Source organism: Lipotes vexillifer, unplaced genomic scaffold (genome assembly GCF_000442215.2).
Source record: "Lipotes vexillifer unplaced genomic scaffold, Lipotes_vexillifer_v1.1 scaffold209, whole genome shotgun sequence".
Taxonomy (NCBI): Eukaryota; Metazoa; Chordata; class Mammalia; order Artiodactyla; family Lipotidae; genus Lipotes; species Lipotes vexillifer.
In genome coordinates this window covers 940,388-951,498 of record NW_006787556.1, presented here as the reverse complement: position 1 = coordinate 951,498, position 11,111 = coordinate 940,388, and the positions used below count along the sequence as shown (strand labels likewise).

At 45.2% G+C, this 11,111-nt stretch overlaps 2 protein-coding genes across 4 annotated transcripts in view; one reads left to right on the top strand and one right to left on the bottom strand.

Annotated features, from left to right (window-relative positions):
• TDRKH (tudor and KH domain containing) overlaps nt 1-4,800 on the top strand; it is a 6,525-nt gene extending 1,725 nt beyond the window's left edge. Inside the window, exons 3-12 of one of the 2 annotated variants that reach the window (XM_007460297.1) lie at nt 228-317; nt 1,174-1,278; nt 1,389-1,710; nt 2,592-2,752; nt 2,941-3,113; nt 3,344-3,408; nt 3,687-3,838; nt 4,070-4,171; nt 4,435-4,531; nt 4,748-4,800. In XM_007460297.1, the coding sequence (XP_007460359.1) occupies nt 228-317; nt 1,174-1,278; nt 1,389-1,710; nt 2,592-2,752; nt 2,941-3,113; nt 3,344-3,408; nt 3,687-3,838; nt 4,070-4,171; nt 4,435-4,531; nt 4,748-4,800 (1,320 nt within the window). Of the gene's footprint in view, nt 1-227; nt 418-1,138; nt 1,279-1,388; nt 1,711-2,591; nt 2,753-2,940; nt 3,114-3,343; nt 3,409-3,686; nt 3,839-4,069; nt 4,172-4,434; nt 4,532-4,747 lie in introns of both variants that reach the window. The other variant, XM_007460296.1, reaches the window with a different exon arrangement.
• Nucleotides 4,801-7,181: 2,381 nt separating this feature from the next.
• Nucleotides 7,182-11,111, bottom strand: part of OAZ3 (ornithine decarboxylase antizyme 3) — a 6,605-nt gene continuing 2,675 nt past the window's right edge. Inside the window, 5 exon segments of one of the 2 annotated variants that reach the window (NM_001301638.1) lie at nt 7,182-7,435; nt 8,093-8,178; nt 8,671-8,846; nt 9,614-9,750; nt 10,045-10,275. In NM_001301638.1, coding sequence (NP_001288567.1) covers nt 7,293-7,435; nt 8,093-8,178; nt 8,671-8,846; nt 9,614-9,688; nt 9,690-9,750; nt 10,045-10,208 — 705 coding nt within the window. In that variant the 5' untranslated portion in view covers nt 10,209-10,275 and the 3' untranslated portion in view covers nt 7,182-7,292. 2 annotated transcript variants of the gene reach the window in all.

Here is an 11,111-nt window from a genome sequence, read left to right as displayed (position 1 = left end):
TGTTCTAAACACAGAGAAACTGTTTTGGATTAACTGCTGTTTGGGGTTACCTTTGTCTCTAATCTCCTTCCATAAGTACACGTAATTGAGGACTGCTTATAGCACCCTGATTTCACTGATTACTGTGTCCAGTTCCGTCTACCTCCAGGGTTAGGTTTAGAGTATCCTTAGCTGACCCAGATGAGAGCTCGTCCAGAGTGTACTACCACATATCCTTTTCTCTGCAGCTACGAAAACAGACAGGTGCTCGGATCGATGTGGACACGGAGGATGTAGGAGATGAGCGGGTTCTGCTCATCAGTGGTTTTCCTGTTCAGGTGTGCAAGGCCAAAGCAGCAATTCATCAGATCCTGACTGAGAGTACCCCAGTGTCTGAGCAGCTCTCAGTTCCCCAGAGATCTGTGGGCAGAATCATAGGTACCACTGGACAGCTTCCTCTGCTGTTTCCTTTTTTGTTTACCTTTGCCTTTCTTTCACACCTTCCCAAGGGTTTCTCCTGACCTACTTCCGCTTCACCTTGCTGAGAAAAAAAAGGCAGGGACATTGAGACCAGAGCTTTACTTTTTTACAGAAGTAAAATCAGTGGTAAAGCAAAACTCATTACCTCAAGAAGTTGTATGATCTGAACCTTACAAATAGGTTCCAGAAGGGTTCAGGTAAATGTATTTACCTCAGATTTTTAAAGGGAAGCTAAGGATGCTCATTTTATCCCAAATCTTTCAAGACAGTGCTCTAGAAAGCACCTATTATGCCTTCCCCTGGAGCATTCCTTGCACTGCTGGTAGAGGCAGAGAAATGTCCTGTCCCTGGTCCAGTGTTTCACACACCATGTAGGGTATCTTCTAATGAAGTGGGGATGTAAAGTATGCCAAGTGGCCAAAAAATGCAAGTGACATGACCACATTAACCTAGCCAATGTGTAGAATTTAAATAAAATGGATAGAGCAAATAATCCAGTATTCCCCTTAGTATAGTACAGATTTCAGTAGCTCCTGCTTTCCATTCACTATCTTCCATTCTGTTTAGTTTGAAAATGAGAACTGACTCTCCCCTCCTAGTATGTACAAAACAATGGTGTCTCTAGTAGGTAAGGTTACTGAGTAGGGAAGAACAGGTTTTTATGTATTATTCAATGCAGGGAGAGGCGGAGAGACAATTCGTTCTATCTGTAAGGCCTCGGGAGCCAAAATAACCTGTGACAAAGGATCAGAGGGGACATTGCTACTATCAAGACTTATAAAAATCTCAGGAACACAGAAGGAGGTGGCAGCAGCTAAGGTAAGTAGCTGATAGATTTGAATTGTATCTAAGAGTGAGAAGAACACTTTGCTCCATCCCAGGTCAGTATCTGGCCACGTAGATATCATCCCTTGTCTTATTTTCCACAGCATTTGATACTGGAGAAAGTTTCAGAAGATGAAGAACTTAGGAAGAGAATTGCTCATTCTGCAGAAACCAGAGTCCCACGGAAGCAGCCAATCAGCGTAAGAAGAGAGGAAGTGACAGAGCCAGCAGGGGCTGGAAAGCCAGCTTTATGGAAAAACACTGGCACTAGCTTGGAGCAGGCTGCACCTCTGGCAGTTCCTCCCCGCAAAGGAGGTGGCGACACGTCCTTTGTAGGACCAGAAGAGCGTTCCTGCAGGAAACCTAATGATGACAACTTTCAGAAGTTTGGAGCCCAGACCAGTCCAGAGACATCCATGTTTGAAAGTATGTAAGAAAGAGGGAACTCATGAGCCATATGGAAGATAGAAAAAGTGGCTTAGATAACCCAAAAGAGGAAACAATAAAAAAGAAAATTTCTATTTTCTCGACTACACTTACAAGTCTTTAATCACAGATAGGACTTTCTGGCAATATTTTACTTGGGATTAGTACTAAGCACAAATACTTTTTTTCTGAATACAAACCAGCTAATAATTATAGAAAACAATATAGAAATATGCTAGTTCACAGAAAACTAGTCTGTGAGTAATAGATCAAATAATTGAATTACATGGTATTCTTTCTCCAGACCTATTTATTTAAATAAGTAAAATACTGCGTCCAGTTTTTTTCCTGAATCATTACTGTTTTTAAAAATCTACACCATTCAAGAAGAATAAAAGAGCTGTGGGCTGTTTATTCTATGTATAGGTACTGGGATGGGCAGACCAGGGCCCCTAAGAGGTTCATAGACTTGTCCAGGGTCACATAATGAGTCAGTGGTAGAAAGGGATCTGGAACAGGCCCACATCTGTCCATGTATCTTCTCCCTGGTCCATGCTGCAGCTAGCATATGGGGATTTCCCTTCATTATAACTGGTGGCTGATTTGAATACGTGGCAGATGACTAAGAATGTGACCGAACTCTTATTACTCAGATTCATAGAAAGGAACAGAACATAGCTTAGTATTTTTCTTCAGGATGTTCTTGTATGATGCATCTAGTTGTCCCTCTAGCCATTTTTAAATGGTAGTAGCCACTTGGTATTTGTACCTCTCACCCTCCTGATGCAGTCTTCCCATTTCAACCAGAGATGATTCTAATAATGGTCACCATATTAGGTAATAATGATTCTGCAGCTTAACTTGCTTATCCCTGTGGTTAGTCCCCAGTCCAGACTTCAGTTTCCATGCCGATGAATTCCTAGAAGTCTATGTCTCTGCCTCTGAACATCCTAACCACTTCTGGATCCAAATCATTGGCTCCCGCAGCCTGCAACTGGATAAGCTTGTCAGGGAGATGACCCAGCACTATGAAAATAGTCTGGTGAGTTGCCATAGTGACAGGGCAGGGGTTTGATGGAAAGGGGGCATATCTTTTTCATTGTGACATATTCTCTTCCCTTTTCTGTGGAGCAGCGGCTTGTGCTTCCTTCCTTCTGGTATCCATGGTTTATTTTTTAGCCTACCCCTTCCTAACTCTGCCCTCTCCTGCCTCCTCATCCCCTCGTGTAGCCTGAAGACTTGACTGTGCATGTAGGAGACATTGTCGCAGCACCTTTACCTACAAATGGTTCCTGGTATCGAGCCCGGGTCCTTGGCACCTTGGAGAATGGGAACCTGGACCTCTACTTCGTTGACTTTGGAGATAATGGATATTGTCCACTGAGGGACCTCAGGGTGCTCAGGTCAGCGTGGGGGACAGGCTGGAGTGAGGCTGGAGTCTCACTTACTGACTCAGTCCTGGCCGTAGGGTGGTGAGCTGTTGGCAGTTATCACCAGGGGGCGTTGGAAGAGAACCTCTTTACAGTGCTCAGATGATTATCATCTTCTGCAGGGCTAACTGCTGTCTAGAAGCCAGGAATATAAGAAGGCCCTTCTGGCACTCAGATTCTAATTTCAATTTCTTTCACTTTAGGAGTGACTTCCTAAGCCTTCCATTTCAAGCAATAGAGTGTAGTCTGGCACAGATAGCCCCCTCAGGTAAATTAGTCCTATTACCTATTGACTTTGCCTCCATATAGAATAACTTTCATAGAGCACATGGGAGGGAGTCTCACATTCCCAGGCTTTTTGAGTTCTGGGGGCTCAGGTGCCTTTTCATCACCAGTGCTAGAAAGCAACGGTCAGAAACTTGCCTGGCAGTCAGACATAGGTGCCTTTTGAAGTAGACAAAGGTAGTTCTGGTTTTCCTCCAGGACATAATCCCACCCCCGTCAGCACTGACCCCTTCTTAGGCTCTCTCTACGATTTTTTACGAGGTGAACAATGGGAAGAGGAAGCTTTGGATGAGTTTGACAGACTCACTCACTGTGCTGGGTGGAAGCCCCTGGTGGCCAAGATCTCTAGCTACGTCCAGTCTGGGATCTCAACTTGGCCCAAGATCCACTTATACGACACTAGCAATGGGAAGGTAAGACTGGGGTTCACACATTGCTCACTGTCTCTTCAGTGTATTTATAGCCTCATTTACTTTTTCTCTCCCAGAAACCCTTATCTGATGATATCCCTAACTCATAAGATCCTGCTTACTGAACCACCAAAGGAATTTTTTAAAGTATCAATCCTAGCTCTTCTGCCTTATTTCCTGTGATTTGCCCTTCCTTCAGAGAGAACATCATTCCCTTTTCATCTTTCTTCTCAGAAACTTGATATTGGGTTAGAATTGGTTCGTAAAGGATACGCAATTGAGCTTCCTGAAGACATGGAAGAAAACAGAGCTGTCCCAGTAATGTTGCACGATGTGGTGAGTGAGCCATTGTAGTCTTTCAGGGTACTGCTTTGGGGCAAATCTGGTGCCTTGAGACAAGAGGGCTTCTAGTCGTGCATGACAGTTTGTAGAGCGTTCTCTTAAGGACTCTGAGTTGCTCCACTAGTTGGTCAAAGGAGACCTTGTGCAGGGAGACCTCAGCAGCCAAATCGGATTCTGTGAGCAAAATGATGGGGCGGCTTCTCCTTTCCCACCAGCCAAACACATTCTTCCTTTTTCTCTTGTTTTCATCCCTTCAGGCCACAGAAACAGATGTCTCTCTCCGCAGCACAGTCACTGAGACCAAGAAGAGCCCTGGAGAGATGGCAAATACCCTGTCCTGCCTCAGTTTATTAGGTACAAACAGCATTTTCTCCCTAGAGCATCTCTGGAAGTTACCATTTCTTAATCAGCCTCTCCAACTAGGGAGGTTGTTAAGACTTACCTCTTAACCAAGGTGGTCATCGAGCACCAAGAAGCCCATTTTTATCCCTGAGCCTCAGTGGCAGTGCAGTGCCTGCTAAATTAGGGCAGTGTCAAACTTTATCCTTTATCTTCTATTCCGCTGAATAGAAGCTGCCTCTATGTCTGGTGATGATAACCTTGAAGATGACTACTTACTCTGAAGTCACCTTCAGTCGCCTCAGCCATCCACTTTGCGGTAAGTAGAGCTATCATCTATCTGTAGCAACAGGAAAGTAATGAGGGTGACAGCAGGGGCCTTGCCTCTTCCCCATAGCCCATCTTACTCCTCCTCCTCTGCAGCTGCTTTCCTGCAGCTTCACTTTCAGACTGAGCCCTTTCAAGCTTTTTGTGTCTTTGTGTGTTTGTGTCTTTGGCAGGATTTGGCATAAGATTTGGTGCCTGGAGAGAGGAGCCTGTGATAGAGATCACTGCAGTTCTTCCTTCATTATATACACGATCCGGCTTGCTGTGGACCAAGTGCATTTGCTCCTTCCACTGGACTACCAGAAAGTGTGAGGGGTGGAGGGAGACAAACACATGCCCCTACTCCCCCGCCACCCCTGTACCCCTTCCAGTGTTTGAGTCCTCGACCATTCACAAAGCACACTACTGCTAGGCTGTGTCCTTTGGAGGCTGGGAAACAGCCAGGGTTTGGTTATTGGAAATGATGAGTCTGCAGACTCCTGACTCACCTCATCAGGTGACTGGTTAAGGAGAGTTTTTTAAGTGGTGAACTCAAAGACTGCAGTTGAGTCAGGAGGCAAAGGCAAAACTCAGCATAATTATATTGAAAAGCCTCGGGAAGTGGGAAGAGGATACTGCCTCCCAGCCTCAACTGCTGATATGTTATTGGAGACAAGGTTTTTGAAACAGTGCTCCAACTATTTCCCAGTAAACTTTGGTTAAAATACAAGTAGACAAGGAGAGAGGTAACTCAGGAAATATTCTAAATTGCTGGTATAGTATCTATAATATATATGTATACACACGCAGCCATAGAGCTCATGTAGCCGTTCAGATCATTTGGGGTTCCTTTGCTGAATAAAGTTCTCAAGAAAATTATTTAAAACTAAACGCTGGTTGAATCACAAGGTGGAAACAAGTCTGTGGGTATCTTGTGAACTGAAATCTGGTGAAAATTGCCAAACACCTCACATAGAGGGGCCCATCTATGAAACATCTGTCCCTCTCACGCACAGATCATATTCTTGCCGTAAAGCAACTTCAGAATTAATCATTCACTAAGACCCCACCTAGGATTCTAGAAACATGGGTTCTAGGGATAGATCTTTGCTGTAAACTTGTGGGGCCTGTTTCCTTATAGCATCTCTCCGTTTCTGACAGTATTTTGAGGAGCCAGTGAGAACTGTGAAGGTATTTGAAAGTAATGAGGGTGGTAGAATGATGGCAAATGAACTTTTTTTTTTTTTTAAAGATCAAGGTAAAGTAGAAGACTTAAAACTAGTATGTAAGGCTATCATGTGCAGGATTCTTTAAATCTAGGAATTAGTGACGTCCACCCCTATACACATGGTAACTATATTTTCCCATAGACACAATTTTCAAATTTTATTGTCTTAGAAAAGTCTCCATACCAAGTAGCAGAAAGGCTTCAGTGAAGGAGCTTCTCTGAGTAGCTTGGGTAGTCCCACAGGAATCAGTGAAGGGCTGCCATTGATATGACATTTCAGACCTTGGCTGCACTCACTCAGTGAAGCAGGCTCGACCCTGGAATTGGAGCTGCTGTACAACAGCGTCATGAGGCCAGTTAGTCCCCAGTTTCCTCAGCCTTTACGCCTTTTTTTTTTTTTGGAATATTTATTTTTTTAATTGAAGTGTAGTTGATTTACACTGTTGTGCCAATCTCTGCTGTACAGCAGAGTGACTCAGTTATACACATATAGACATTCTTTTTTTATATATTCTTTGCCATTATGGTTTATCACAGGATATTGAATATAGTTCCCTGTGCTATCAGTAGGACCTTGTTATCAGCCTTTACTCTTGAGAGGTCCCCTGATAGAAATCATTCATAGGACTTCTTGCTCTGGAAAATGAGTAGTGTCTCATTCTTAACTGTAGTTTGTTACTGTGTATGAAAGCCTGTTCCTTTAATATGGCCTTTAAGCCTTGTCAGTTTACATTGCATTCTGATGGGTTCCCTATTCCAGTATAACTGTACGTTTTCTGCTTCCTGGGATGCTCCTCCCCTTGAGCCAATGCCACAGGAACCATGTACCTTCTCTGATTTCCTCCACATCAAAGGAAAGGAAATAGCACTTGTCTGCAATTTGAACCAAAATATATGGGTGAAAGTCTCCCAGTAAGGCTTAAGTCTTCCTGAATTCCCTAGTGCTTGGTTTTGCTCCTGGCAGGTGCTCAGATGGTTAGAATAAATGAGGAAAGGCAAAAACTGAAAATCCTTGGGTCCTTTCTCTCTCTGGCTCAGGCCCCTTTGATCTTTTCAGTCATCAAATGTTTATCTATCTATCCTACAGTGAATTCAGCTCTGTGAGGCTCAAAGAAACAGTGAACACTTGAGGATTGCACTACCCTTTATTCCTAAGATGGAAGGTGTTCTGAATCACATCCTGGGCCCCTGGTTCTCATTTATCAAGGCTCTGAGCCCTTCACAGAGTAAGAATAAGCATGTTCAGGGAGTTTCACTGGGCAGGTGGCCTAGGTCCCTTTCAAGGGGATACACCATAAAGATGACATTGTTCCAGGGAGGAAGGGCCGGGTGATCTGGTCTGACCACTTCAAAGCCCATGTAGCTGAAGGCCCGTAGCAGGGCACCTGTGAAAAGAGAGAGGAAATTAGAACACTCTGAAACTCAGTACATCTGGTCCCCCAGCCTTGGCTTCTTCCAGTAGGGAATGACTTGGGGGGTGTGGGAAACAGTGTAGTGCAGGCACTGGGATGATGTGCTTTGGAGTCAAACAAACCTAGACTCTAACCTGGCTGGAGTTTACTATACCGGGAAGGTATAGTAAACTCTTGACCATCTTTGTCTTTTATCCAATGAAGTATAAACTCCTTGAGGGAGGAGGTGTAGTTTCTGTAATGTGTGCCTAGCATCTGGTTAATTATATTCCTATCCTCCTGGCCTAATGCCTGACCCTTTCACTCTACAGGTGTTTAATACACTTGAGATCCTTTCTGTCCTACCAGCCAGATCCCTTGAATGGCTTTTTTGTAATTTCACCAGTACTCCTTCCGTCTAGATTCTGAAATCTACATGCAGGGCCTTCCTGATAGTCTAGTTATAACTTGAATGAACGGAATGCTAGATGCCTTAATTTCCTTGGCAGGGAGTAGGGGGTGGGTGTTGGATCCCTGAACTGCCTAAGCATATGCCCTTTTTTAGAGTGAGGGGAAGAAGGTCTCCAAAGGAAAAGTCACTTGTCGGCTGCTTCAGCACAAAGGGCCAGGAAGGACAGAGCAGATCCCCACCTCTGTCATTCCGGTTGTTTTGGAAGTTTACAAGCACAGAATCCACATTGGTCTTCTCCTCCACATACTCCAGTGTTGCAGCCAAACTAGGGACCAGAGGGAAAATGGTCAACGTAATGTTCAGCAAACTCACAATCCAGAAAGATGCCTACTTGCAGCAGAAGAAATCTTAACTAGTTTTTCCTGACCCAAGCCAGGAAATGAAAGTTGCTAAACTAGTTTTGATAGATTTTTTTTCTCTTAAGCCAAGGGATTATACACTACTGGACTGACACCCATGCCATGGAAGGGGCTTGGGGTGAAGGGGCCACTCTATAAAGACAAACAGCTAGAGAACACTTCCTTTCAACTATTTATGCATGCCCACTTGGGTTTCTGAATCAGTTTAGCAACCTCCCATGGGCTGTTATCCTTTGAACCCCAGATCCTGTCTCAGCTCACAGGCTTGTTCAGTGGTTTGAATGTATCCAGCTCCTGAATAAGCCCTCACTGGTTAGCATGCCCACTATCTGATTATGACATAAGAGCGAAATCCCCTAACCTCTTTGCTCCCCTCTCCCCCATACAGGCTCAGTCACCTTTCCCGGCTGCCTTGATCCAAGGCCCGGTATGGGATATCTAGGAAGAGTCTGTGGTCACAAAGAAGGCCGTGCCAATGGGCAGAGGTCTGGGGGGTGAGGCGGAAGTGGAAGTCTAACTGCACCGGGTCCTGGTGAAGCAGTGGGTCAGTAGCCAGCACCGTCAGGTTCCCAGCCTAGAAAAGGAGTAAAAATGAGAGTAATATTCTCCTATTTCTGTGCTCACCTATCCCTCAAATCATATCTCAGGCCAGTTTGGGTGTGTCTGTGGAAGCGAGGCAGGGGCTGATGGAGAGCCTGGGAAAAGTGGAGCCAAGGTCTTACTCAATATCCCTTAGTCCTGGGACCTAACTCTGTTCCTCTCATGGAGTTCTCTTTGATACAAATAATTTGGAATCTGGAGTCAATGGAGTATTACTGCCTGCTGACCTCACTCAGTGTGCTCTAACCATTCAGAAACATATTTACATCAGAGAGCTTATTCTTTAAACAAAGCTGTGCCATCTATTTACTGTCTCACTGATGATACTCTTCTACTTTTTTCCATCATATGTTTCCTCTAAATTCTCCCATTTCTTATTTTAAATGCATAGCTCATACCTAGGCATGTTATTGAGATATGATACAAAGGCAAGGGCAGGAGTTCTGGGTTCTAATCCCAGAACTTAGCTTAGCATCTAAACAGCTTTATGTCTTAATACAGTCTATCTTTGTTTCCACTTTCTCTTTTCCCATCCTGCTTTTCACCACCAGCCCTAGGACCTTGCCTTAAGATCTCTGGACCAGAATCCTTGTCTATAAAGTAGCTTTTACACATGAGCTCCGAGGTCTCATCTAGCTCTAGCTTCTTATGATTTATTTTCCGACTAGCTAATGTCCCTTTGCAAGATATCATTACCGCAAGGGGCTGCCGTGTCACCGCACCAGCTCCCAGTCCACTTACCGAATACAGTTCTTTAAGCTGGTCTTGATCACCCTGCTTGCTGCTTCTGCCCCTGTGAAGGCCAACTAGGGACTCAGGAGCACTGAAGACAGCAACGGGGTCGGAGTGTCAAGTCCTCCTGTTCCTTATAAGTGATGCTGATTGGGAAAAAGAGGTCCAAATTAGTTTATTTCTGAGTCTGAGATGGGGAAAGACTCTTAACTTCCAGGTACACAGGGCCAGGCTCTGGCACCATCTTCTGTATCTTATGTGAACCAACCTATCTGTTTCCATTTTCCCAAGCCAGCCAGATAGAAAACGTTTATGAAGCTCCATGCCAGCCTTCTACCCTATTTTGCTATTATCATCTTTTGCTACTTGGGAAGTTCTTTCGAATTCTTTTTTCTTTACAGTGTATATAAACAACTACAAGTAGAGATGAAAACAAGTACCTTTTGTAACAAGGCAGCATCTTCTCCCGGAGGGTGATCCGGTATTTGTAACAGTAAAGGTAATAGGCGTAGGGTGACCAGATCGGGTAGAGGTAGTTCCGTGTTTTTCCCCTCTTGATATAAGAAAGGGAGTAGATAGAGGGGCGCGACCTGTTACAAGGCAGTTTCTTAGTTCAGTGCCTCCCCGAGGCAAAGTGAGGTTCAGGGATGGGTGGCAGAGGTTCAGGCAACTGGTGCCATTGTGACACGGTGAGCACTATGACATGGACAAAGCATCAGCCCTTACGTCACCTCAGGACTCCTCTCTGCTGCTCCCTACCCCGTTACCCTCTTAGGTAGCCCCGAGCCTCCTGTTCAACTAGTATGCACTTCACAGCTACACCAGAAGTTAAAATACTTTGGCTTCTGTAGTGGTTGGTAAACAGCCCTGGCTGACCACTTGTGCCCACACAATGTGGGCTCCTCTCTGGCATGTGCATATGCAAACACACACTTCAGCAACTAAAGGGTTGGGGTCTGACACTGCAGGAAGCTTCTAAGGCCCTGATCCAGCATCTGACCTGACTAGTTGGTTCCTGGTTCCTATCAGTTAAATATTTTATCATCCCTGCCTTTAATAAGCCAGTGGTGCTACCCGTTGTTGAACTTTCTCATTGCCTTATAGGGTAGGAATTGCAAACTAAATGCCTGCAGGGGCCTGGACAACTAATGGAAATTAGTGGAGCTGCTGGGCGGGACTGAAGCCAAATGAAAAGCTCACATCCTGGGCTTCCCTGGTGGCGCAGTGGTTGAGAGTCCGCCTGCCGATGCAGGGGACACGGGTTCGTGCCCCGGTCCGGGAAGATCCCACATGCCCGCGGAGCGGCTGGGCCCGTGAGCCATGGCCGCTGAGCCTGCGCGTCCGGAGCCTGTGCTCCGCAATGCAAGGGGAGAGACCACAACAGTGAGAGGCCAAGGGGAGAGACCACAACAGTGAGAGGCCCGCATACCGAAAAAAAACAAAACAAAAAGCTCACAACCTAAAAAGAAGTGACACAATAGCTCCAAACAGCTGCCATGCAGGAATG